This window comes from Alosa pseudoharengus, unplaced genomic scaffold (genome assembly GCF_046254945.1).
Source record: "Alosa pseudoharengus isolate Yale_2024_CS ecotype anadromous, Long Island Sound unplaced genomic scaffold, YU_APseudo_1.1 YU_APseudo_1.1_scf_23, whole genome shotgun sequence".
In the NCBI taxonomy this organism is placed as follows: domain Eukaryota; kingdom Metazoa; phylum Chordata; class Actinopteri; order Clupeiformes; family Clupeidae; genus Alosa; species Alosa pseudoharengus.
In genome coordinates, this window is record NW_027468685.1 from 33,252,760 (window position 1) to 33,278,753 (window position 25,994).

Sequence of the window (25,994 nt, forward strand, 5' to 3'; positions counted from 1 at the left end):
TTTCTTTATTAAGCAACGTTTGCCTAAAGTGTACCAATGTTCTTTAATATTATGTGTGGTGTAGGCTACCTCACACTATGGAAAGGAGGATGGTGCTAGGCTAGTCAATATCCCCCAAAAGTATCACACTTCACATTCATTAGGCATGCTAATGACATTGTAGCTGTTTTTTTCTTTAATCGTGGAGACATCTTTTAAAATGAGTCTACAGGACAAATTCAGGGCTGTACATTAACTTTTTTTGCAAGTAGCACTGGTGCTACAGAGGTTAAAAGTTTTGTAGCACCAGCCACAAATTCTGTAGCATCGATATAAAATCTCTGAAAACAATCAGTTCATCACAGTTCATCAATTGTGGTTGGGATCTAGGCCTACTGCAACTGGATTGATAAAAGGTCATGTAGTTGTAAACATCTCACCTGGCTACACTGTGTTTGAGATGAACAAAAGCTATCAGAATGATATGTTATTTGGTTGTTGTGTTTTTGTAAAAACAAAAAAACAATCCATGACAGTTCCATGCAGTTAGACTTTTCAATGGGTATCAGGAAGACAGGTCATGCCATTGATTTTTTGTTAATTTTTCTTATTCATGCATTGGAAGTAAGTTCATTTATTTTTGAATAAGTAGAAGATATGCTGAAGATTTTATTCCACTAAGATTTAATTCAAGTTTAGTTCATATTTCTAAGTTTTTAGATTAGTGTAACCCTACATTCAACCTTATTGTCATTGCACGAGTGAAATACCGTAATTACATCTAACCAGTGGTGCAAATGAGTAGGCTAACTGACATGTCAAATGCATCCCTAGACTGTTCCATACACATAGGCTACAATAGGTAGCCTACTAAAGATAGCTGAAGGTCTGTGGCTAACGCAGTCGTAGCCTAGTATAGTATTAAAGTGTCGTGAAGATTTTTTCGGAACCGATCTTGTATAGGTTATTAAGCACTACTAAGCAAGACTGTTGCGCATGAAGTGGGCTCATATTTGACAGTTAGAAGCGAACGTCCCGGTGGACTTTTTTCTTCTAAGTTTTAGATCTGAATGGTGTTGTTTGGATAAGTTGTTCGTTTTAAACTGAACTAAAAATGCAAAGCAACAAGGCGATTGCCACAAACTTCTACCTCTGCTTGCCTAATCTAATCACCTCAGCCCGGCCCGGTCGGAAGATACTTTCGCTTTAGGCTAAACATAGCTATCAGTTGTTTGATTCGCGAGGATAATTTGCAAGGTGTTGTTTGATTTGGAGTTGGATTGTTTGGATACTATGTCTACAAACAAGTAGACATCGTTTTTAATCGCGTAGACTGCAACTAAGTTGAAATCAAAGTAGCCTACATCGATTCCCCTCTCACAGAAGTAGTCTATATATACGCACTGCAAACAAACAAACAAGCGTTTCACCGGGAGCCTACACCGTCGCATAACGAAGAGCTCCGTTCGCGACGCGCAAAAACAGAAGACGGGTCTATTTTTTTTTTTACGTAGCCCTACGCGCTGCCATCACATCTGGTGTAGCCAGTTGCACTGATCACAGTAGAAGGTAATTGATGTAGCCTCCCTGTCAGTCTCACACGCATGCATTGTATTGCCATAAGCAAAACTGTATACTGTAGCACCAGTGCTACGTTTGTAAATCATCCATCGCACAAACTAATTTTTTTTAGCATGTGCGACATATCTGTACAGCCCTGAAATTACATGCATTTTATAAAGTAGAACGTTTTTTTTTTCACCATTGATATTAGAGGGAGAATTAAACCTGGTGTTCTACTAGTGCTATGAAGCTTAGGCTACATGATTGATATTTATGCCTTGGTTTACATGTATGCGATAGATTTAGATTTTTTTAATTATTCGTGTTTGACAGAGCATTCAAGTTCATTTCATGTTAGTGTTTGTAATTTACCTTGTTTTAATCTGTAGCCTAACTATGTTTTTACAGGTGTTCCTGGACAGTTTTGAAACCGAGATGTCTGAACGCCTCAAATAATCAGCAGTAAAGGTAAATATTCTTCATCCAGGACCTTGCCCCATTACTCTTAAAGCATAACTCAAGCCAAAATGCAACCTAGGGTCTTTTTGTGAATGTACCCGAGTCAAACTTTAGTTTAAAAGCATAAGTCAGAAGCGCCACCATTAAGCTTGACTGTATTGTCGTTTCTGGGTCAAATGCCATTTTGAATGGGAGTCGTAGGGGCAGAACTATTTTGATACATGATGATTTTGATTCATGCATCAAAATAGTAGGCTAGTGCCCCTACGACTCCCATTTAAAATGCCATGACCCGAAAACGATAATATGGTTGTATTGGAAACAAAGGCATCTAAGGTAATCAAATGCAGAAAACAGGGTGGTTGCACTCATATCGGTGCCAAGGTGCACAACGCTTTAACGAAAGACTACCTGGCCAGGTCTACCCATACCAGGATGGCAAACAGATGGTGTCAAGTACCAATTTGACCCATAAAAAGCAAATGTCAAATAGGTACAGATAATCTGTATTAATCTTATCATTGCCAATGGATTTCTGTGTAAAATATTGTTTATCTTGTAAAATGTTGTCCATCTTCTTTCTGTTCACAGACAACAGAGACAAATTCTCTAATACCAAGGTCAATGCATTTGACTGCCATCCAGCCCCAGGTTGCCACCGAAAACTTTATGCATCTTGGACTGGAAGATGATGTGCTAGTAAGGAAGCTAGCTACCACAGCTTTTGCCACCTCATCTCAGTGTTGGGAGGGAAGTTCACTCACTGCAGAACTCTACCAGCTGTACCTTTCCTCCTCAGCCATGATCCGTAACCACCATGGTTTTCTTTCTGGGCCAGAAGACTTTGCAAACAAATAAGCAATAAATGATCATGCATCACAAATTTAGCCATGTTAGACTGTTAAGTTGTTGGCTTGTAGGCTGGGTGTCCAGTAAACAAATTTCAAGCTTAGAGGGCAAATTCAACCACCTAGGAGGGTAAACAACTTTTGTTTTTCATGAAATCTACATTTTGAATTGATGGTCTACCAATGAGGCTGTAGAGTATTGCGACACAATAGTGGCAAAAAGCACTTGCGCGATAAAACATGCATTCGAGTGTATTATATTATATATTATTTCACACACGTTTTAAAAAGTATATTTTTAATAGATTTTTTTTTCACCTGGGTTCTTTGCCATGAGGTGCCATGTTGAATTTCCAGTGACCAGTATGAGAGTGTGAGAGCGATAACACAACATTTAACACACCTGCTGCCTATTCACACCTGAAACCTTGTAACACTAACGAGTCACATGACACCAGGGAGGGAAAATTGGGCCCAATTTGGACATTTTCACTTTCACTTCAGGGGTGTACTCACAAGCGGTTTAGACATTAATCGCTGCTTGTTGTGTTATTTTGAGGGGACAGTAAATTTACACTGTTATACAAGCTGTACACTGACTACTTTACATTGTAGCAAAGAGTCATCTCTTCAGTGTTGTCCCATGAAAAGATATAATAAAATATTATACAAAAATGTGAGGGGTGTACTCAGTTTACAGGAGCTGCAGCACCGCACTCTCTGCGGGCATATCTCCAGACCAGAGATTGGCTACTGCTAAAGTCCATCACTGGATGCCCTTGAGTATGGATAGAAACAAGGACCGCATTGTTAAGCACCAGTCCCTACAACAGATCCCGGACTACCTTCTGAAGTTTGTCAGCTGCAACTGTGCAGGGGACTGTGACACTCTCAGGTGCTGCTGTTAAAAGCAAAGAGTCAAGTGTATTTCTGCTAGTTAGAAGAGTCATGGTAACTCTTGCCAGAACATCACCCAGCCAGAAGATAACAGGAGTGAGGGAGGGCAGGGGAGTTGGATGAGGTTTTTAAATTTTAAACCGATTAAGGAAGTTTTGTTTTGTAATTGTTCAATAAAACCACTTGTTATGGATTTTTTATGGATTTGGATTAATTTTTACTCAAAACTAATGGCTGGGATAGATTCAGCACCCCTAAAAACCCCTAGTTAGACATCTCAAAAGCTAATATTGGTAAACAAAATATTTTCATTATTTTCGCCCAGTCCCTCTGGGCACCCCAAACTTGATGGGCTCTCCAGGTGTTTCCCCGAGGATTTGGCCGTGGATAAATTGGGAGGTGTTACTAGACACCTATAGGAAGACATAGTAAAAAAAGCTATTGGTAAGAAATTTTTTTGCAGATTGGCGAAAAAAAGCCTAACTAATAGAGGAAGAGTCCAGGTGCTAAGATGGCCTGTCTGCAGTCCAGATTTGTCAAATTATGTGAATAATGGAATGAAAAACATGACTAAGAATACCCCATACTGTTGAGCAACTCAAATCCTATATCGGGGAGTAATGGGACAACATTTCATTCTCAAAACTGTAACAAATGGTCTCCTCAGTTCCTAAACATTTACAGAATTGTGTTAAATGAAGAAGTGAAGCAGTACAGTGGTAAACATACTCCTGTCCCAACTTTTTTTGAAACATGTTGCTGGCATCAAATTCAAAATTAACATATACTTTCCATGAAATAGTCCAAAGTTTCATTTTCAACATTTGATATGTTGTCTTTGTCCTTTTTGCTGCTAAATATGGGTTTATGAGACTTGTATATTGTGACATTCAGTTTTTATTTGCATTTTACACAACGTCCCAACTTTTTCTGTGTTGGGGTTGTACATTCAGCAATGTAAGATATGAACCGGTTTTCTACAAGCCACGTCTTTCTAACATTCCAACATTGAAATGGTATTCTCAAACTAAATAAAGAGAAAAATAACTTTGTACAAGAGCTTTGCTGAGACAGATCACGAACAATCACCTGTTCTCAAAGGCTCTAGACTTAAAGGCTCTAGACCCAAAGGCTCTAGACCCCTTAGCTGCTAGCTAGCTAGCGAACATCACTAGCCGTTCCCATTTACTTTCCGTTTAGCTAGCTAGATTGGTTAATGGGCAAAAATAAATTATTTATTCCGTGTCCGAAAGTTTCATCACACACAAGCAATGACAATAAAATATATTTATATTTTCTTATTGCTTAATCAGAGAAGTCCAAAACTAGTGCCATTTCGTTCCATTGGCGAATCCTTTTATGATTAATCTGATTAATCTCTAGTATGTGCTGTTATGGAGACGCATTACGTGTTGCGCACGCACAGAACGTACTCCCAAGTCGGCATCGCTTCGGTGTTTTCCAAGGCACTTTTTTGACTGACTCGGGGAAACGTGAGCCGACTGACCAGCCGACTGCCTTTTCTGCCGACGGTCGGCCGTCTGGTTGGTGTGTGAGAGCCTTAACAGCACCACTGCTGGAAAAAAGTCTAGGGGAAACACTGGTCTTATTTGTATTGTTTTTAGACATTTATTTTTTGTCCTGTTCATTCTTTTATATATGTAAAGCACTTTGTAACTTTGTTTTCGAAAAACACTCTATAAATGAAGATTATTATTACTATTATTATCATTATTACTGCATGGCTAAAACATTTCTATTTTTGATTATTTGGCCAAGAGGAAGGTATTAAAGAATCATAGAATGAGATGGCTCTTTAGAAAGGACTTTTCAAAGCTACAGCACAGCCTTCAATCATATGCAAAGCAGGCTCCCTAAATTGGCCCTTTTTTTTTTTTTTTTTTTTACTACTGTAATGAAAGCTACATGTGGTAAATACAATATTCCTGTCCAGACTGATTGCAGTCTGGCAATAACCCTGTACTGCAGGGTTGTGCAAAATTCTGAATTGAATTGAGAATGACTCCTAAATTCCAATGAATTCTTGAATTTGAATTGAGGTCAAAAACAAGACTTAGAATTACAATTGGAATTTAAATTAAAGGAAGTAGAATTCAATGAAATTCTAAGAAATTAATTTACATAATTTAAGTGTAGTGTTTAACAATGAAGCTTTACAGTATACGTTAGCTATAATTGCATTACATATCTATAAATACTATAATTTTGAATAAACGTGTACACATTACCTTCTATTAACAGGAAATGTTTTCCCCAAGCAATGAATGTTAAAAGCTCTAATAATAAGTCAAAATTCTGAATTTTGCACAAGCCTGCTGTACTGATAGGATTCTTTATATTAAGACAGCTTAATACTCACCAGCCTGGTGTTAACCACCGGAAAAAGAAGGGCCAGCAGGGCTCCATTTAGCATGTGGACCTGTAGTCTACATAGAGAGTAGAATCCGAACGAGATCTTACATCAATCCCAATGTCACGTCCACCAAGACGCAAAAATACACACACACTCCTCTAACTTTCGGCTGCAGCCAGTAAAAAATAAAAATAAATAAATAAATGAAAATCAACCGACCGAAATCGAAGCCCGTCTTGCTACTCTGGTGTGGAAGTATTTTGTCATTCATTCATGTCAATTAATACCAACTTACTCAACTTAACAAGTGAAAAGATTATCTAATTACAATCCAAATTACTTTAGGCTAAGGTAAAAAATGCACATTGATAAGTGCGTATAGCAGCATATTCCATGAACACTAACCTTGGGTCTCTTAGGAGTGTGCTGAAACAATGAAATTATCATTCTGTGTTGTTTCATTTCAGTTTCTATGTTCATGTTGTCTATGTTTAATGTTTGTTCTGTTTACAACCTTACAACTGTTTCAAAATAAAAAGCGGTTTCAAAATAAAAGCCCCCGAAACAGAATAGGAAAAAAGCCAAAAAAGAGCAAACGACATAAGGAATGCCATAATAGTAATATTAAAGAAAGATCGAAAATCTAATCGAATCGTGACTTCAAAAATCGAAAATTAAATCAAATCGAAGATTTGGAGAATCGTGACACCCCTACTACCTACCTAAGGAAACATTATACCATAGTCAACCAAACAACTGAAGAAAAGATGACAATTGTAAACATTAATTAGTGATTTACTCGGATTAGTAGTATTGAATTGCTTAAAGTTTTTTTTCTATTCCTCAACAAAAGAACATTATGATACTGACCTGAAAATGATCATAGCCGTTTTACAAGGTGGACAGGCTAGGAGGAAGATCTGGAAAAAAGATCAGGGAGAGTTATAAATACAAGAGAGACAAATAAATACAAATACAACTAGATGTACTGCAAAGCGGTACAAAATATGACCGCTGCTCAGTGCTGCATTATCTCCACAAAAAAAATAACGCTCGTCAATTTGTCTCCTACTCCATCCCCAACTTTAGCAACTTTTACATGTAAATGAGTGAGCATAGGGCGTGTTTGTTTTTGTGTATGTGTGCTTCTCTGTGGGTGTTCGCTTGTGAGTGTATGTGTGGGGGGGTATTGGGGTGTACGTGTGTGTGTTTGTGTATCCGCGTGTGCCTGCGTGCCTATGTGTGTGCGTGCCTACGTGTGTGAATGTGCGTACCTATGTGTGTGAATGTGCATGAGTGCGTATGCGTGCATGTGTACGTGTGTGTGTGAGTGAGAGAGAGAGAATGAGTGTGCGCTGATATGGCCCCCCATGAACGGAATTCCACAATATTTGGCATGCATTCATTGGGTGTCATAATGATCTTCAAATTGCATGCAGTTTTGAAGCTGTCAGCCAGATACCCGTGATTACAAGCAGGGTTCTAAATGAACACCCGCCAACCCGCCTAATAATTACTTGTTATTTCATTATTTGTTGATGAATGTGATACAAGCAAACAAATAACGCTTTGTTTTTCAGGCTTTTGATTTCATGGTCAGATCAAAAGTATAACATTTAAAGAACGGCCTCAGGGCCAAAACCGATTTTTATATATTTTTTTCCCGATTTCTGTGACCTGGCAGTCAATCCGAAGTCACTTTCACAGTGGTCAGTGTTGCCAATTTAGTGACTTTGTTGCTAGATTTAGTGACTAATTTTGGCCATCCCTAGAGACAGAAAATATTGTCTAACAACTAGCAAGAAATTGGGCAACTGGCGCAACGATGGCAAACTCGGTTTCGTTGTTGACTCGTCAGAAAATCATCTCCCTTCTCATGCCTGTTTCATTTATGAACATCGCGTTCGCCCAAAGCGTTGCCCTATGATTATAGAAGTAATAACTGGCCTATGTACTGTAGTATCAGAAGTCTCTTGCCACATGCACTTACCTGGGTCACTTGCCATAAAAAGACTTAGTGACCTTAAAGGGGTGGTTCAGCATTTTGGACATAGGACCTCATTTCCAAGTTAGCAAGTGTGATATTTATCAGTGGAGACCGTTTTCAACACGTTTCCTCCCGTCCTTCTAGTTGCAGAGTTCACAGGTGCTAAGCTAGTGCAAATCATCAGTATGTGTTAGCCTGCCACTAAAAACAGTCTTACCCACTCCACAGGAGTGTATGCATGTGTGTGTGTGTGTGTGTCTGTGTGTGCGTGTATGCGTGCGTGAATGTATGCATGTGTGTGTGTGTGCGCGTGTGTGAGTGTATGCGTGCGTGTGAGTGTATGCATGTGCATGCGTGTGTGTGAGTGTATGCATGTGCGTGCATGTGCGTGTGTATGCGCGTGTGTGTGTGTATGCATGTGCGTGTGTATGCATGTGCGTATGCGTGTGTGTGTGTGTGTGTGTGTGTGTGGGTGCATATGTGTGTGTCATACAATTCTATATATTATTTTTACATGGAGAAGGTTGGCCTCAGACAATGGAAACAGATACAGTGTGTGTGCGTGTGTGAGTGTATGCATTGTGCGTGTGTGAGTGTATGCATTGTGCGTGTGTGTGTGCGTGTGCGTGTATGCGTGCGTGTACACACACACGCACGCATACACTCACACGCACATGCATGTGCATGCGTGTGTGTGAGTGTTTGCATGTGTGTCTGTGTGTGCGTGTGTGTGTGTGTGTGTGTCATACAATTCTATATATTATTTTTACGTGGAAAAGGTTGGCCTCAGACAATGGAAACAGATACAGTGTGTGTGCATGTGTGTGTGTGAGTGAAACCAGAAATACTAGATGAAGTCCACTGTAGGTGCAAGAAAGACTACAGCACAAAGAGATGCACATGCAAAAAACATGGACTCCCTTGCACTGCCATTTGCAGAGAATGTCATGGTACAAACTCACAGTTGCCTGATTTATAGATGAATATGACCCAGAGCGGAAGAACTAAGCAAAGAACAAACTAGGAACTGATATAGGGAGCCACAGAGAAGGGGTCGAGGATCCACACTGGATTAAAAAAAAAAAAAACATAAAAAAAACTTTACAAATAAAAATGTAATACAAAAAAAAAAAACACACAAAAAAACCCTCCCCTATTGTTGCTACCTTGTCGTGGTGGGGAGGCGTGTATGCCTCTGTGACCCTGAAGACTATACCGGCGGGGGTTATACCCCTGGCAGGTACTACCAGGCCAGGCAGTTTTCAGGTTAGAGGCCAGTTTAAAAGCAGCATTGCCATAACGCATTGGCAGTAGGATGATTGGATGAAGATTGGGACAATGTATGCGTCATACATATGAATGGTGTTTCTGCCGATGCAAATTGTGGAGCTCATGCATATTCAAATTCATGCAGCTGAATAGCTGTGCATATTCAAAAGAAACTTGTACAAAAAAAAGTTCATTTTCATGTATACTTTTACTATGTCAAGTTTTATTGTGGTAGGAGTAAAGGAAAAAATTAAGCCTATTAAGCTTATTCGATTTGTGTATAGCTCATTTGCATATTAAAATGCACTTTTCATAGATATGTTCATTGTGTAAAGTTTCATTTTCATAGGAGTAAAGGGGAAAAAATAGCCCTATTGGGGTGCATTGTTGCCTGGCCTTATTGGCACACATCTCGAATTGATGAGAATTTAACATATTTCCTCAACTAGGATTTCTTAGGACTTTTAGTATGTTGTTCTGGACACCTAATACAAATGATCTATGCTGAAAAAAATATTTTACAATTAGTCTATCGTAAAACGCTACTTTGCCTTGACTACATTTGGAGAAGGAGGTGGTGTATTTCCTTAACATCTGCTGTACTGCTGCTTTGTCATCGTCAATGGCATCATATGACTGAACCTTGTCTGAGCAATTATTGTACCAAATTTGTGTACTAGGGTGGCCCTTATTTTTAAAGTCTCCAATTGTCATGCTCGTATCCCTTCAAATTGTTCCTTTATATAAAAAAATACAGCATGCCATTTTTATGGCTGTAACATAATAATTACTGGTAGCTCAATAGCTTTAAACCTTCTGAGTAACTGGCTAGTATAATTCCAAAATAATCTCCATAAAAGCATCTAATGCAACATATATTCCTAAATTTAGGAATAATTAACATAATAATATAATTGTATGTATTTTAGTTACATATTTTAGATACATATCTCAGTTTACGTATTGTAGAAACTAAATCCAAATTAATCCATCCATGAGCCGGTCTAGCAGATTTACCTTTCCTGGTGGAATCAATACATATTTCTATTGATGATCACCTTGGTTATTGTTTGGGGTTAGAGCACATTTTTTGGTCTTCATTAAAACATTCAAACAATTGTATCCATGGAACCCCAAATATGTGCCACAAAACTGCTGGAAAAGGCACCTTCACCATTACTTGCTCTGGGGGGTATTCCAAGTATGTGGTTTAGTGACAAACCTGGGTAAGTTAACTCAGAGTAAGTGCTAAACCTCCTACAACAAGAGCCCTATGGCATTGTTTTGTTGGAGAATGAAGCCATAAAGCTAATGTAGCCTATGCTGGCCTAGACATGTGCGACTTGACAACAAACAATTAGGCTACTTAAGCAACGTAACTGAGTCACTCACCAAGAGTGTGATAGACGCTACCGTCATTTTGTATGTGTTCATTACCTTTTTGCATGTTCCGGTTCGTAAGAAAAAATCCCTATGCACGATTGAATGGGGTTTCGGGAATCATAAAAAATGATGCCCCTAACTGCTCGCGAGTCCCCACGTGCATAGCCTATCCACTTAATAAAATCAGCGTGTAGGTTGTCTCCCTTAGGACTTTAGATCTGCTATGTCGCTAAATGCAAGCAACCATAAGTGTATTTAAATTAGCTAGGCTATGTACCAAAAATTACAGTCGAAGAGCTGTAACTTAAACAGTGTTGTAACTTAAATCTGTGTGTACAAAACCGCTTGGAGCTCCAGTGGAATTTTGATTTCACAACGAGAATTTTCGGTCTAGCCGTTGATGTGCCGACGGAAATAGGCATCAGCACCAACCTCTGATCACGGTAGACAAAATCTGACTCAGTGTCAGTCATGTTGAAAGTTTGTTGTGCTGCGAGGGAGAACGTGCACACGCAAGGGGCGCAGTTGAGCAGAGATGCGGCTGTCTGAATGGTCTGAACACAGAAGAGCAAGCGGCTTTGATAAAATGGCCCATTATTTGACATACCGGTAATACGATATTGTCTCAACTACATATCGTTTTCAAAAAAATATCGGTCGTAGTCGTAATACCGATATATCGCCCAGCCCTACTACAGACTAATTCATGTGTAGGCTGTAACTTAATGTTATATGTGCAATTGCAGGAGAACTTGATGGGTATGCTACTGGGACATAGAGGACAGGCTACCCATGCCTTCCGACGTTCATCACCCTTCCGATGGTGGAGCGCAAAGGTATAACTTGGCCCACAGCTGCAGAACCCGCGTTAAAATAGAAAATTACATTAATTGGGATTCTCAAGGAGTCTATGGCCCACTCAATCTGTGACAAGGTAGGCTAGTTTAAGAAAGCATCATTCAAAGCAGTCAATACAATATGTAATGTCCACTGAATTATTTAATTGTGCTTTTGACATTAAAACTCTTCGTTTCACCGATTTCACTCATGGTTTCGACTCTCAATAGATGATGCCTTTATAAATTCGCTGTGAACACGCACAACTCTAGGTTATCGAACACAGGGTTGATTGAACTAACTGGTAGCCAGTGTTTTGGAACCGACAGCTCGGGTTTAGTCGCCACAGGTTCAGACAACCCAGAGGTTAAGTTTTATCTCAGTGTTTGTTAAACCTCCTTTCTGGAATACCCCCAAGGTTTGTCACAAAACCACGTACTTGGAATACCCCCCAGCTTTGCTTGCAGTTGTGTTGTGTACCAAGAGCAAAATCATGGCAAAAACAAGAAGTGAAGTATATTTGATTGGTTCCACCATACCAGAATTAGTTGGATCAAAACTGCCATCTATTAGAATGGAAGATCACTGACGGATCTATCCAGACTGCAAAGTCAACACTGGCTGCTGAGCATCAGAAATGAGGGATTGTTGAAAACTTTGTGCTTTTTCTGAGATTGACGTCATGTCAGTGTTGCTCTGATTTCAATAAAATGTAGTTCATTTGCAGCAACTTTTAATATTACTTGCATATCACAATAAAGCCGCACAAGTTTACATAGGCAATCTTCCACATGATTGAGCTACCTCTAAATATATATATATTTTTTTTGCATATTTCTATGACACTAACATTTTGCAAAAAAAAAAAAAAAATTGGACTTGATAAGGACCACCCTATTGTGTACTTATGTAATATTTATTCTGAATTGTGGATACAAATAAAGAAGTAAACCGTGTGTGAGAGTATGTGTAGCTGATATGGCCCATGAACGGAATTCCACAAAATTTGGCATGCATTCGGGGATCTAGTTGCAGTCTTGTATAGTGATAATACAAGATTCCTAGTCATTGCAAAATCATTGTCTGTGTACTCTGACTTTAAAGGTGCCATGTGTAATGTCCGCCAAAAAATCAATTCATACTCCACATTCCATAAAATATGGGGGCAGTATACCTCCAGAAAGTTGGTCTACTCTAGAGTAATAACCGAGACATGTGTATTGCGGTTCGGCTGGCGGTTATGTTGCCCACATACCGCCTCCCATGGCATGCTAATTCAGGTTGATATCTCTGCAGCACTATACCTTGTCATTTTTTTAATGACATCATCACCATTATTTCTTCTCATTCTTTTGATGCGTGTAGCTCATTTCTTGGATATTTTTACCTCAATTCTTACACATGGCACCTTTAAAATCGGTGACTTTGTCTTTAGATGTGGGAGTGTGTGATAGCCTACTGTAGTGTGCACTTTCAAAAATATTTTCAAAGTCTTCTAATATATGGGTATTAGGGCTGTAACGATATGCGACACACATCTCCCAAGTGTCGAACACACTCTTTCAAGTGTTTTACGCAGTGCTTTGCAGCTTACGCGGCCGCATGAGCAACACACATCTCCCGCTTTACTTACCGCTAGCCTACGTTGTCCAAAAATAAATAAATAAATCATATTTTCATACCGCTCGTTGCTTTCATTGTAGACTATGTGTTCAACTTTACCAAACAGTATAGAAGTAAACCCCTCTCCTTTCCCCGCTCTCCCTCTCCCTCCCTCTCTCGTGCAATGGACACGCACAACTCGGCCAGCACAATCCAAGTAAAACATTCACAATCATGAAAGCAAGGACGCATAGAAGACGACTAGCTAAATTGCTATTAAATCCGCTTATCATTATTAGCATGGTGCACACATCTCAATACCAATGTTTCCCAAAAGGGCCTGTCCCATGGAGAACAAGTATTACCTTGAAACTTACACACATGGGGAAACTGAACAGTCCAATCAGTATACTATGATAAACTAGCCAACTATGCTACTTCATTTACAATATTTCCAGGCTTCAGCCAGACCGCTAATTAAAGAGGTAGAGTTATAATAGAAATAGTAGGCCTAGGCTATAGGCTAATCTGCATAAAGTGTGCCGTCATAAATATCAGACATTCAGTATTCTCTCTTTTTATATCAGGATATAAAATAATACAGATATCTTGAATTTCCCCTTGGGGATCAATAAAGTATCTATTTATCTATATTACATTATATTGTAATCCTCTGGTGTTCTAAGGTAGGCTATTGAAATGTTATTTAAAAAAATATTTTTTTTTTAAATAGCACCCCCCCACACACACACCGTGAGGTTGGTGTATCGTTACAGCTTGCCTTTTTTCTTGTTGTACTTTCACCCCAAGGAGAATATAAGAATATATCAAATCAAAACAGGGAAAATCAAAACAAAATAAAGTCTAAACTTGTTTTGGATAATTTCTTATATTAAGTATTTCATTAGTAGTTTGTTTTTACATAAGGAAAAATTGTTAAAATTGTAAATCGGGATTGGTGTGAAAGCCTAGCCTTACATGACTATAAAATAAAAAATTAAATTGAATTGAGGACTTTGAGAATCGTGACACCCCTAGTAACGTTATATCTGAACGGTGTGCCAGAATGTGAAAATTCCACACCGGTGCTAACTCGGCTCAGGAAGACCGGTATACCGCCTAGCACTAGTTATACTTGCCCTGAATGAGTAGCTAGTGATATTGACAAGCAGCTGTAATATTATATAACACGCCATCCTCAACAACCTAACAGCATTCTAATGTGGGAGATATGGGGTCATTCCAAGTGAAAACAGCCAAAATCGTGGAATCATGTACATGGTACCTCTCAGATTTTGCTGAAAAGTGGTGAAAATATGCCTTATGTTACCAAACGAGGGAATCTGAAGTTTCAGGTCAATATCTCAAACGGTTTGCCCGTGGCGTCCATTTGAATTGGAATTTCACATTTCATCTTTTGCCATTTTTGGAAGCCCATAACGTCTGTTCTAATAGTGGTAGAAGGCTGGAAACTGGTGTGGTAGTTCATTGTAGCCTGTACTACACAAATACTGAAACAACATCCTCACATGGCCATCGGACCAAAGACAGATCCCCTGTTGGGTGCCATTCCAACATATCATTTGTTGTGTCAGTGTGCCAGACATCTATGGATGCAGTGCCCGCCAATTCAAACTTGACCAAAAGGACCATGACAAAATTATGCCACTGCTTCAACAATTTCTTGGATAATAGTTAAAGACACTATTCAATTCAATTTTCAATTCAATTTTAGTTCTTTAAAAGTTTGATGGCGGGTCTCTTTCATGGGGGATAAGGGGTTAATCCGTGACAGTCTCAGTATTTAATTGTTTGCCATCACTGAGCATAATACTAAGTTATTTCCACTATTTGCATGCTTTATCATCACTAAATTCTCCCTGATCTACATTCCAGACTTCTGGAAACAATGTCCAAAATGGTGCATTATGAAGAATAAAATTCATATTATGGAGCTTCATAGTCAAAAATGTTATTTCATTAAAAGAAAGAACAAATATGTATCTTTATCTGGTATAAATCCCATTAGGATCATCAAGTGCCCACATGGTCATTTGGGGGTCCAAATATGGGGTTCCAAAAGAGTCTCCTCTGCCGGAGAGGGTTTTTGGACCCCCATAAAACCCCCGCCAGTGGTACCATACCCTTCAAATTCATTTTGGCAAGAGCAAGGTTCCCACATATAACAAATAATCCTGTTTAGAATAAATATGATCATTAATTGTGGTGCTAAGGCCACCCAAAAAGTGAAAAATCACACATGCCGTCAACATTTTTTAGGACTTTGGTGACCCACCTCTCACCCAAACAGTAAGAAATGTTGATTCTGCCTCCAGAATTGTGTAGTACAGGCTACAATGAACTACCACACCAGTTTCCAGCCTTCTACCACTATTAGAACAGACGTTATGGGCTTCCAAAAATGGCAAAAGATGAAATGTGAAATTTCAATGTGTCAATTACGGCCGTGGCACCCGAAATTCAAATGGACGCCACGGGCAAACCGTTCGAGATATTGACCTGAAACTTCAGATTCCCTCGTTTGGTAACATAAGGCATATTTTCACTGCTTTTCAGCAAAATCTGAGAGGTGTCATGTACATGGGTGGCTGAGTTGGCGTGGAATGACAGCATTATGCCAGCATACAACTTAATTGAAGAGTTTGGTCTCCAAAATTGACTACGTTGTGATTAAAAAAAGTCAACATGAATGCAAAAACTTTGAAAAAATTTGCACAGCATCCTAATGACGCTAACCAGATCTGATTCTGACATTATCGCTCATCTTTAGTTTACTTAATCTTGATAATGATTGATAATGATAATGATATAACTTGTAAGGCCTCAACAGTTTGTGTACTACTACTTACTCAACAAGCCTTCAAACACTTCATCTAGCCAACTATTTGCACTTCTTGTTTGATGTAAAACTGCATTTCATTGTGCAAGTGGTTTGCTTGTGCAGTGACAAAATTGAATCTAATCTAATCTAGTAGCCCTAGGTGGTCTTTTTAAGATAATATGTCAATAATATGTCAGATAAAGATTAGATAAGCTCAAGTAAATAGTTCAATTTATGTTCATTAAGTGATAGCTGATTGCATTTTAGGTTTAAAAAACAATAAATAACACATTTTACACAATTTCCATGAATAACCTGACAGTAATAACCGGACAATATGGTAGCTTACAGCAGTGGTTCTCAAAGTGTGCTGCGGGGACCGTGGTCTGCAAGCTATCCTAATTGGTCCACGTGCAGACATGGTAAAATATAATAGTTGTTTGCAATGTTGAACCAACTTATATGTAAATCCAAACACAGGGTTCCTACACATTTTCCATTTGGGTCATTCCACGTCAATTCAACCAGGGCCCACGCTCCAGGTGTACCTGTTATCCAGGAGACACACTGTAAAATGACTTATGTAAAATCAATACTTTCCAAGATACAGACAGTTTTACAGGGAGAGGGGGGTGTTGATCCCTTGTTTTTAAAAACTTGTTTTCCATGATCCCTTCTTTTTAAAAACATTGATCTCAATGGTACATTTTGCCCATGTTCAGGGTGGAAAGTGTTTATAAAAAGATTTATAAAAAGAAAGGATCATGGAGAACAAAGAAAAAAATATTTAAAAAATCTTTGCATATTCCCACAAGGTGTTTGGGTGCTCTGAAAATTAGAACCAAAATAATTTTTCAGACTTGTAAGGTCTGCTGTTCAGACCCTGAAGGAATTTATTTTCTGTTCATTGTTTTTTGTGAGAGTGTTTCTACTTATCTCAGTAAGGAAAATATAACAGTTTATCAGATAATGCAGTATCCATGTCTTGGTAACTTTTACAAAATCTAAAAAGTCTACCAGTGTTTTAGCCAAAAATAGCAGAGCTAGGTATAGGGCACGTGCATAGAACTGGGGTTTTCGATTTGGTTTTGGTACCAGGGTCCCCTTGTGGGAGATTCTTTTTTCTGAGGACCCCCATTCAATTGTATCTTGATGATGTGGACTGACATCGCTACACAACAGTAGTACTAGTTTATTATGACCTGAGTGAAGTCATTAGTACTGTAGTCTGGAAACACAAATATTTCTCCATACCCTTGTTTCTTTTTTCCATACTTATCCAGACCTGGAAATTACTAAAACCAAATTCCATACTTTTCCAGGTTTTCCATACTGCGTAGGAACCTTGCAAACAGTTCTGCAACACTGCCTATGTAAGCTACGCAAATCATATTTGATAAATGAATCATATTTAAATTATATGAATCCTCTGACACAAAAAGCAAGGTGCAAAGACAATAGGTGGTTCAATGAGTAGGCCTATTGTGTAATATTGTTAAAGTAGGTCTACTGTTTTTTAGCTAGGTGGTCTGTGAGTTTTTTCTATGTAGTGGTACTTGGTCTAGAAAAGTTTGAGAAACACTGGCCTACAGTATCAAACTGAGATGTGCATTATTATGATTTTAGGTCAAAAACAAATAGTTCTCTCACCTGCACCATGGTGACAACGTGGCAAGGATTTAGTAGGTATATGACCGTCTTGGTTGCAAACTTAAATCCGACTTCCACTCCAAACGTCATACAAAGTGCTACCAAGAGAAGGTTCTTGCCCAGGCTGTCTTCCTTATTGTTTCGCCCATATTTGATTTCATTGTGTTCTTTAGCAAAGTTAATTTTTTTGAGAGCCAAAACAACCTCTGCAATAGATAAAATAACTATGACCATGCTCTCATTAAAACGTTGTTGACGCGTGATGAAAGCTGCACACTCTGGGCCTCCATTCCCTTCAAATTTAGGGTCCACGCCGCCGTACACCCAATCCAGTAGACTATAAATATTGTACCGAGACATATTCCTCTTCTCGTATTGGAAAAGGTCAGAACACGACGGAATGAAAGCCAATACGCCAACTTCTTGTCGAAACATGAACTGCTATTTAGTTGTGGCTTCACAACGTGCTGTAACATTTGCTAGTTGTCTGAGACAATCCGAACGAAACAAAAAATATGCACAGAGTTGAGATCATGCTGACCATCAGCGTACAATACGCTACATAGCAGAGAGGTGCGAAGTGATTGATAAACTAGACACACAATTAAACAGGTAATCGGAAAGGGATCTCCCTCTCCCTAGAAGCTACCTCGCCCAGTCATTAGGCTACATAGCAAACTAAGCTAGCGAGTCGACCTAGCTATAATATCGGCAATTGAAAGCGCCGTTTGTCATCAAATTGTAATCTACAGACGGTTATAGTTAGGACTTAAAATCAAAATGCGTGAGGCGTTTTAAAAACAGTCATAAAACATAGGGCATGAGTTAACGTTACGTGGCTGGCTAACTCTTAGACCCGGCAGTCCGACATATTTGTTCACTGGCAAGACGGTTATGTTGCACAGGAAGCAGTTGCCTTTGAGGTTTCCTGTACATCTCATCGGTCATGGTTGATTTGAAGTCACAACCCCTTCATGTCTTGTTTATTTGGATTTGGCGATGTAGACTCAGTAGCCTCAGGGCCAGGGTTAAAAAAACTTACAATGATATTGGCCCCGCCCCCTTTAAATTTAACTCTTTCATTGGTAGAATATGTCACTGCCAAATTCGAAACTACAGACTAGCTCTACAAACTAGAAAATTCCGAAGACTAAAGCTAGTTAAGAGATTTGAGGTTTCATAAATGATTTAAATTTCTGTTAGCCATTTTGTGGAAATGTACAGATATCATTTGGCTGACGCTTTAACCAATTTGACTTAGCCTACCAACCCATGGGCCCAGACCAAAAAAAAAATCATGCTAACATGAGGTGGCAGTCTTGTGGCTGGTAACTTTCTAAAGTTACCATTTTCCACTAGCCATGTTTTGTCCGGTGAAAATAAGAGAAATTATGAGTGCCACTGAATGCATTTGATCATGTAGGCTATTAACATTGTTGGCATGAACACATCCAACAAAATATACACAGAAAGTGCAAACACCCCTGCCTCTTTCCTTTTCTCGCCCCCAGAAGTCTGTCCCAACCACCGCTGCATTAAGTGTAATTTTAACTTTTTTACCGTTTTTCTCAGTCGCTTTGGTGCTTTTCTCAGATCAGAATGAAAATTCTCATAACTATTAGTTCAACCTATATTGTGAACATCCCAAGCAGCTGTAGAAGCTCTGAATTTGGTGAAGCCTTATTTTATTTCTGGCTTTTTTCTGTCTCTGCAGCAAGTAGGCTAGCCTATTTGTTTATCTTGCACAGATGCACTGTAAAACTGAGCAAGACATGTCATCTCATGCTACTAGGCTATCAGCGTAATATACGTGACTTACAGTGGCTCAAACGAAAAGTGCATTCTCTGTTGGGATAGTGATGACAGACAAACTGAGAGGGATAAAGGACAGCAGCAAAGTTTCCCTTTATCTCATACAAATCGTGAATTTTTCATTCAGTCTAACTTATAATACTGATCTGTCATGGATTTGCACGAGTTGATTCTCAATAATACGGAACAAAATGCGTTCCGTATCAGTTCAATACGGAACACATATTTTCCTTGCAAATACAGTACGATTCCGTATTTTACGGAGCGGTTGGCAACCCTAAGTCGAGCGACGAGTAAGAATGAACAGGTATGATAAGGGATCAGATTCCAAAAATAATTCAGTGGAAATGCATGGATTCCAGTTGCTGCTACTGGAAGAAACTGGAATCCATGCATTTCCACTGAATTATTTTTGGAATCTGATCCCTTATGATACCTGTTCATTCTTAAAGAGAGGAAACAGTTGGCAGGAGTCATAGTTGATGACAACTGACAGTTTGAATGGCTGACCAGTTAAACAGTTGGATTGTTTAAATTGTGAAATTATTTAATAGTTTGTAGTGAGGACTTTTATTTTGAAACAGTTTTAGGCAGAGAAAACATTTGGTGGGAGCCATAGTTGATGAAAACTGACAGTTGGAATGGAGTAGTTTAAATGGTTAAATTATTTAATAGTGAATTTATAGATGTGCATAGGTAGATAGTTTAATGGATGTTGATAGACAGATAGTTTAATGGATGAAGTGAAGAAAAAGAAGTGAAAGAAAGTGGGGAAGAGAGAATTGAGCTATCCAGTTCAATGGAGAGAGACACAGAGAAGATAGATGATAGATAGATAAATACTTTATTGATCCCCAAGGGGAAATTCAGGGGGTCTCAGTAGCATACAGACATCACACACAACATGCACTTACAGCAAATGGTAAATATAAGTATAAGTATAAACATATAACCAAACACCACTGTACAATAGAGACAGTAGGAGATAAGAAAAGCTAACAAAACTAAAAATACTATATAAATTAAATGTAAAAGAAACAGTGTGCTTAAGGGTGGTCAAGTATGAGACGCTTGTAATGACAGGGCCTGTAGTTCTGTGTGCAAAGTGAGGTGCTCAAGAGAGTGAGTATCCTGGTGAAGGTGCAAAGTAGTCCAACAGTAGTTCTGTGTGTATGGTAAGGTGCTCAAGAGAGTGAGAGTGAAGGTGCCAAAAAAGTAGTCCAACAGGAGTAGTCCCTTAGTTATGTGTGCATGGTAAGGTGCTCAAGAGAGTAAGTGTCCTGGTGAAGGTGCAAAAAGTAGTCCAACAATAGTCCTTAAGTTAAGTGTGCACGGTAAGGTGCTCGGAGAGTGAGTGTCATGGTGAAGGTGCAACAAGTAGTCCAGCATTAGTCCAACAGTGCAATAATAAGGTCTAGAGACCAGCATAAATAATATGGACAAATAGGAGAGCAAAGTATAATATAATGTAGACAAGGTAATATAAAAAACTATAAAAACTACGTCAGTGCAGAAACAGGTTGAGGTAATAGGGTTACAGCCATTCAGTATTATTGTAGCAGAAGCCATTGATCATGTGTGCTAATGTAGCATGAAAAACATGAAAAACAGTGTAGCAGGAAAGCGGTAGTAAAAACATTAGGCTGTGGTAAAACAGTAGTAAAGCAGTAGTGGGTAGTCAGTACTCAAACATGGAGAGGGTGGAGAGGCAGACAGACTAAGCAGAGAAGTCTATCTCTCCTCTTCCCTTTAGTGATGCATTGAACAGTTCAATGGCCCTGGGGACAAATGACTTCCTCAGTCTGTCTGTTGCGCAAGTCAGTGAGCGAAATCTCCAGCTGATCAAGCTCTTTTGCTTTTTAATAGTGCTGTAGAGTGGGTGGCATTCATTGTCCAAGATGTTGATCAGTTTGTTCAGGGTCCTTTTGTCAGATATTGAAGTGATGCACTCCAGTTCAGCTCCCACTACAGAGCCAGCCTTCCTTAACAGCCTGTCAAGTCGCCCAGCATCCTTCTTCTTTGTACTTCCTCCCCAGCATACCACTGCATAGAAGAGGACGCTGGCTCCAGAAGAGGTTCCATTGAAGTTGCTGCAGTCAATGAGAGAGCACAGGTGCAGTTAATTGACCTTTATGATGTCATAAAGCTAATGCAAAGTCTATTGGGAAAAACAAGCTTATTTTTTGTTAATATCTCAAAAAGTATAAAGTTTACAAAAACAAAAACATATATTGCTCAAGTGTCCTTTTCAAAACCTATGTTACAAAGTTTGAACGAAGTTTGTACGTTAAACGGTTGTTAAATTATTTAATAGGGAATTATTGTAGTGATCGCTGTCGGTACCCGATCCATGCTGCCTGCACGATCCAGTCTGCGCATGCGCGTGACGATTTCTTACCCGATTTTTATCACGCATGCGTTGAAACACTTGAAGGTAAGCGACACAACTGGAGGCATATTTTTGCAGGCTACATTTGATGTCATTTGTAACGCAATTCACGGCAAGTCTGTTTTATAAGTAAGGGATAATGTAGAAAGCCGGTCATTACTGGGAAAATAAGTCCTGACAGGGCGAACCCGACGCGCAGTGGAGGGGTCTTGTTCCGCCCTGAAGGGACTTATTTTCCCAGTAATGACGGCGTTCTATACATTATCCTGCTTATTACACGGCTACTTGCCAAAACGAAATAATAAACTCCCCACGATATGACTTTAGCCTACATAGCCTAGCCTATTTGTTACCGTTCATCGTGGCATTTGCTGAGAAACAAATAGTTCGCATCAACACACGCTGAATTTGAATCAAACGTTCTTTAGAACACAGCTGATCAACCATAGACCTCTGAAGTTCGCCTACAAAAAAGATCCAAAACGGCCATCTTTGCCCATATAAGGAGATCCGGTTGTTAATTGAAGCTAACTACCTATGGCAAATTGCATTGCAAGTTAGCTCTGGAGTAGCAAAAATCTAAGTGTGCCGCCTTCACTTACTGGAGATCACAGTATCCACTCGAAGGCAGAGGACAAAAGTGTGTTCAGGAAAACGTCTGCATTTCAGACTTTTTCATCCCCACGAGACTTTAACAGGTGCGATTATTCAAAATCCCCATGTTATTTTCCCATAGGAAAAATCGCCAGATACCGGATGTCAAAGATGGCACCTTTTTTGTAGGCGAACTTCAGAGGTCTATTCTGCTTTCACTTTTGAAAGAAGTTCCAGTCCTTGTGTAGTGATATGAAAGACGTATCAGAAGCACAAAACCCGTTGCCATTGACAGCGGTAATTATATGTTTGCAGCGGTAATTACATGAATATATTTTATCGTAGAACTTTGGGAAATCCCATTCAAGCCAATGGAGCGTTCTACTTGTCTTGTGAAGAGCGTGTAATTAAGATATATAAATTAAGTAGGCATCTTGTCATTGATCTAAAACCGCCGTCTGTGTAGGCTACTAACATTGTTATTTTTGTGACATGTAGTATGGGGATATGATGTTTTTAAAAGTAGCTTACGCTATGCTAGGATATGCATTGTGAAGTGTTTACGTCAGTGTTTTTCAACCACTGTGCCGTGAGAGATCATCAGGTGTGCCGCAGAAAATTACCCTAATGTCACTCACTGGTCCAGAAAAGCAACTGTTGCATCAAAGAATTTATAACCACATGCTCTCATTGATTGTATGATTGCACTATTTGTGGTATGCAGGCATTGTACAACGGGGGCCCCATATCCACAGGGTATCTGCACATTTTCCAAGTGCAAATTTAAAGACTTTTAAGACCTTTTCAAGACATCTTAATGGAAAAATTAGAACTATACCACGGCAAAAAGATACATACGACAACTTAAAATTGTTTTATGCAACAGTTTTTTTTTCTACTAATTTTAACCCCCACCCAATTTTGGATGTCTACAGAAAATTGTGTGAATTACCTTCACAGCTATAAATGCCCAATTTTACGGTCTGGGCTGCTTGCTTTTGAAGCTGGCTGTACATATCTGGTTGTGCTTACTGGCTGAGACTGACTGTTCTTCACCTGTATCTGTAGTACCTATATTACTTGCCGAAGACATGTGCACTGGACTGGATTCCCTTCAATATTTTTTTTCAAAGTTAGACTAAGCTATTTCAATATTTTAATAGGCCTACTTTATATAATTTACTATGTGCATCTATTCCCATGTGCATCATATGTCCCATATACAGCACAGCAAATTACAGTTAACCCCCTACTTTACATTTTGAATACCAGTTGTATCTAAACAAACCAAAGCTTGACTGAAACATTGTAAAACCATTGTTTTGTTTTAAATTAATTAAGAGAGAGGTCCTCCTCGGATCCTGCTAAAAACTGCTGGTTTCATCCAGGCCCGGGGTGGGTAATCGGGAGAATCGGGAGAATTCCCGGTGGGCCGCTTCACTTTTGGGCCGGTCGAGGGAAAAAAATATTGACATTTGTCACGTTAGTCTATCTTCTCTTAAAGTAGGCTATACACGTTCCGCATTCTGTGCATGACACCGTTGCCTCTGTATGGGTTGTAGCCTACCATGTGAGGGAGTTCTCCCCTCCCAAAAAGAGTTGGTTGGGTCCATATCGCCCGTCTTTTCCAAAAAGTTTTCTCTGATAGCCTACGGATAGCCGGGCCGGCCCTACAGTAGCCATAAGCGTCAGGAAGGATGGATGTAGAAAGAGGCCAGGAGGGATGAAACGGCCAGGTAAAATGCTGCTAAATGTGCCAAGCTTCAGATTACAGACAAAAGTGGCAACTGTAAAGAGAGATAGCCTATAGGCAATGATTAGCCTATTGACAATGTAATTATTGGGCTAATATTGGACGTTTGTCAAGCTATTCGCAAGCAACATATTAAATTACTTTAAAATTAGCCTTTTGTATCCGATTCATAGACTTTGCAGTATGCAAATATTGATAACAATACTGAAGCATGATCTGTGTAGGCCTATGCAATAAAAATTGTAGCCTCTGAGCAGCAGATCAACCAGTCGACCACTGAAAATGATGAGCCCGAAATTAGTGACGAGGAGGCCATGACTACAGGGACAAGTATAGAGGATAATTTATATGTTATATGTTATTTAATGTAAGAAAGAGCAATTATGCTACATGATAAACATATATGCCTTGTTTGCTCAGAAGAGGGTGTAGTAAAAGAGTAGGCTAAATCACCTAACAACATTATAGCCTACCCATGCAAAAACATAGCCTAAACATTAGTTCAATATGCCTCTTTGTGGGAAGCGTGGGATAGGCTACATTTCAAAGGCTTTCTTTCTTTCTTTCTTTCTTTCTTTTCTTTCTGTTTTTGTTAACTTGTGGAATAGTGGAATATTTTTTGTTAACTTCTCAGTTGAAGTGAATTATAACCTTTACACATTTGTTGAACCATGGTAGTAATAAAAACTACAGGATAGTAAAAGCTGAAATGTTGCTTCATTTATCCAATTTCCACCACTATGGAAAACATGGGGCGGTCTTGGGCCTGAGACTCCCGGGATGAAAAGTGGCCCCACTCCGGCCCTGGTTTCATCTCAAGCACGCACGTATTATGAACGCAATTTTTTTTTTTTTTATGTAGCAGTCGCCAACAATCAAAACGAATATGCGGTTATATTTCACAACTTTTGCGAAGTAGGCCTACTGGGAAAGGCTGGCAAGCAAGCTGCTGACAGATATTACAGGTATAACTTAGACAGATATTTTCTTCCCTAGGCTAGGCCAGCAACACACGCTGGAAAGATGCAAACAGATCAACTTAACATGTATTCCTTCTGATTGCGAAAATGCAAGTCAGTCCGTGGTTCCTTCATAAATTGCGCAGCAAATGATCAGACGAGTGACAGAAGCACTGAGCATAATTTGACCAGCAGTCTTCGCGTCCATAGTTTGTGAAACCATGCTGCATCCGAGCAAAGATTCTAGATGCCCAGCGCAACTCCAAAAAGGAGGACAAATGAGCGTCCGGGTTGAGGCTGCTCTTAAGGGCAGCTTGTATGGGGTGCCGTTTGTAAATTAAGGCATATTGTTTTATCCAGCACAGTTTCAGCACATTTAGCATAAAAACATGTAAAAAAAGAGTGCCACAATTTTAAATGATCTCTTTTTCACACATTTACAGACAAATTGGTGTAAAAATTACAATATATTTTTCTAGGATAAGATTTTGTACAAGGGAAAAATATGAAGTGAAATATTAAATATAAATGTTAAATATAAATATAAATGTTAAATATAAATGCTAAATATAAATATCAAATTTAAATGTAAATGTTAGCACACATATAAATATATATATATATATACACACTGACATTTATATATATATATATATATATATATATATATATATATATATATATAGTCTGACATTTATATTTAAATATAAATATAAATATAAATGTTGGACTTAAATGTCGAAATGGATCATTAACCACGCCTCCAGTAGCCTACGACTACACAACGTTCTCCTCGC

The 25,994-nt window shown here is 39.0% G+C and overlaps 1 protein-coding gene across 2 annotated transcripts in view; it reads right to left on the minus strand.

Moving 5' to 3' along the window:
* Window positions 1-18,719, minus strand: part of tmem164 (transmembrane protein 164) — a 72,460-nt gene extending 53,741 nt beyond the window's left edge. Inside the window, exons 1-3 of one of the 2 annotated variants that reach the window (XM_076302401.1) lie at window positions 17,691-18,719; window positions 6,991-7,040; window positions 6,127-6,193 (exon numbers count right to left, since the gene is read on the minus strand). In XM_076302401.1, the coding sequence (XP_076158516.1) occupies window positions 6,127-6,193; window positions 6,991-7,040; window positions 17,691-18,125 (552 nt within the window). In that variant the 5' untranslated portion in view covers window positions 18,126-18,719. The remainder of the gene's footprint in view (window positions 1-6,126; window positions 6,194-6,990; window positions 7,041-17,690) is intronic. The other variant, XM_076302400.1, reaches the window with a different exon arrangement.
* Window positions 18,720-25,994: the final 7,275 nt, after the last annotated feature.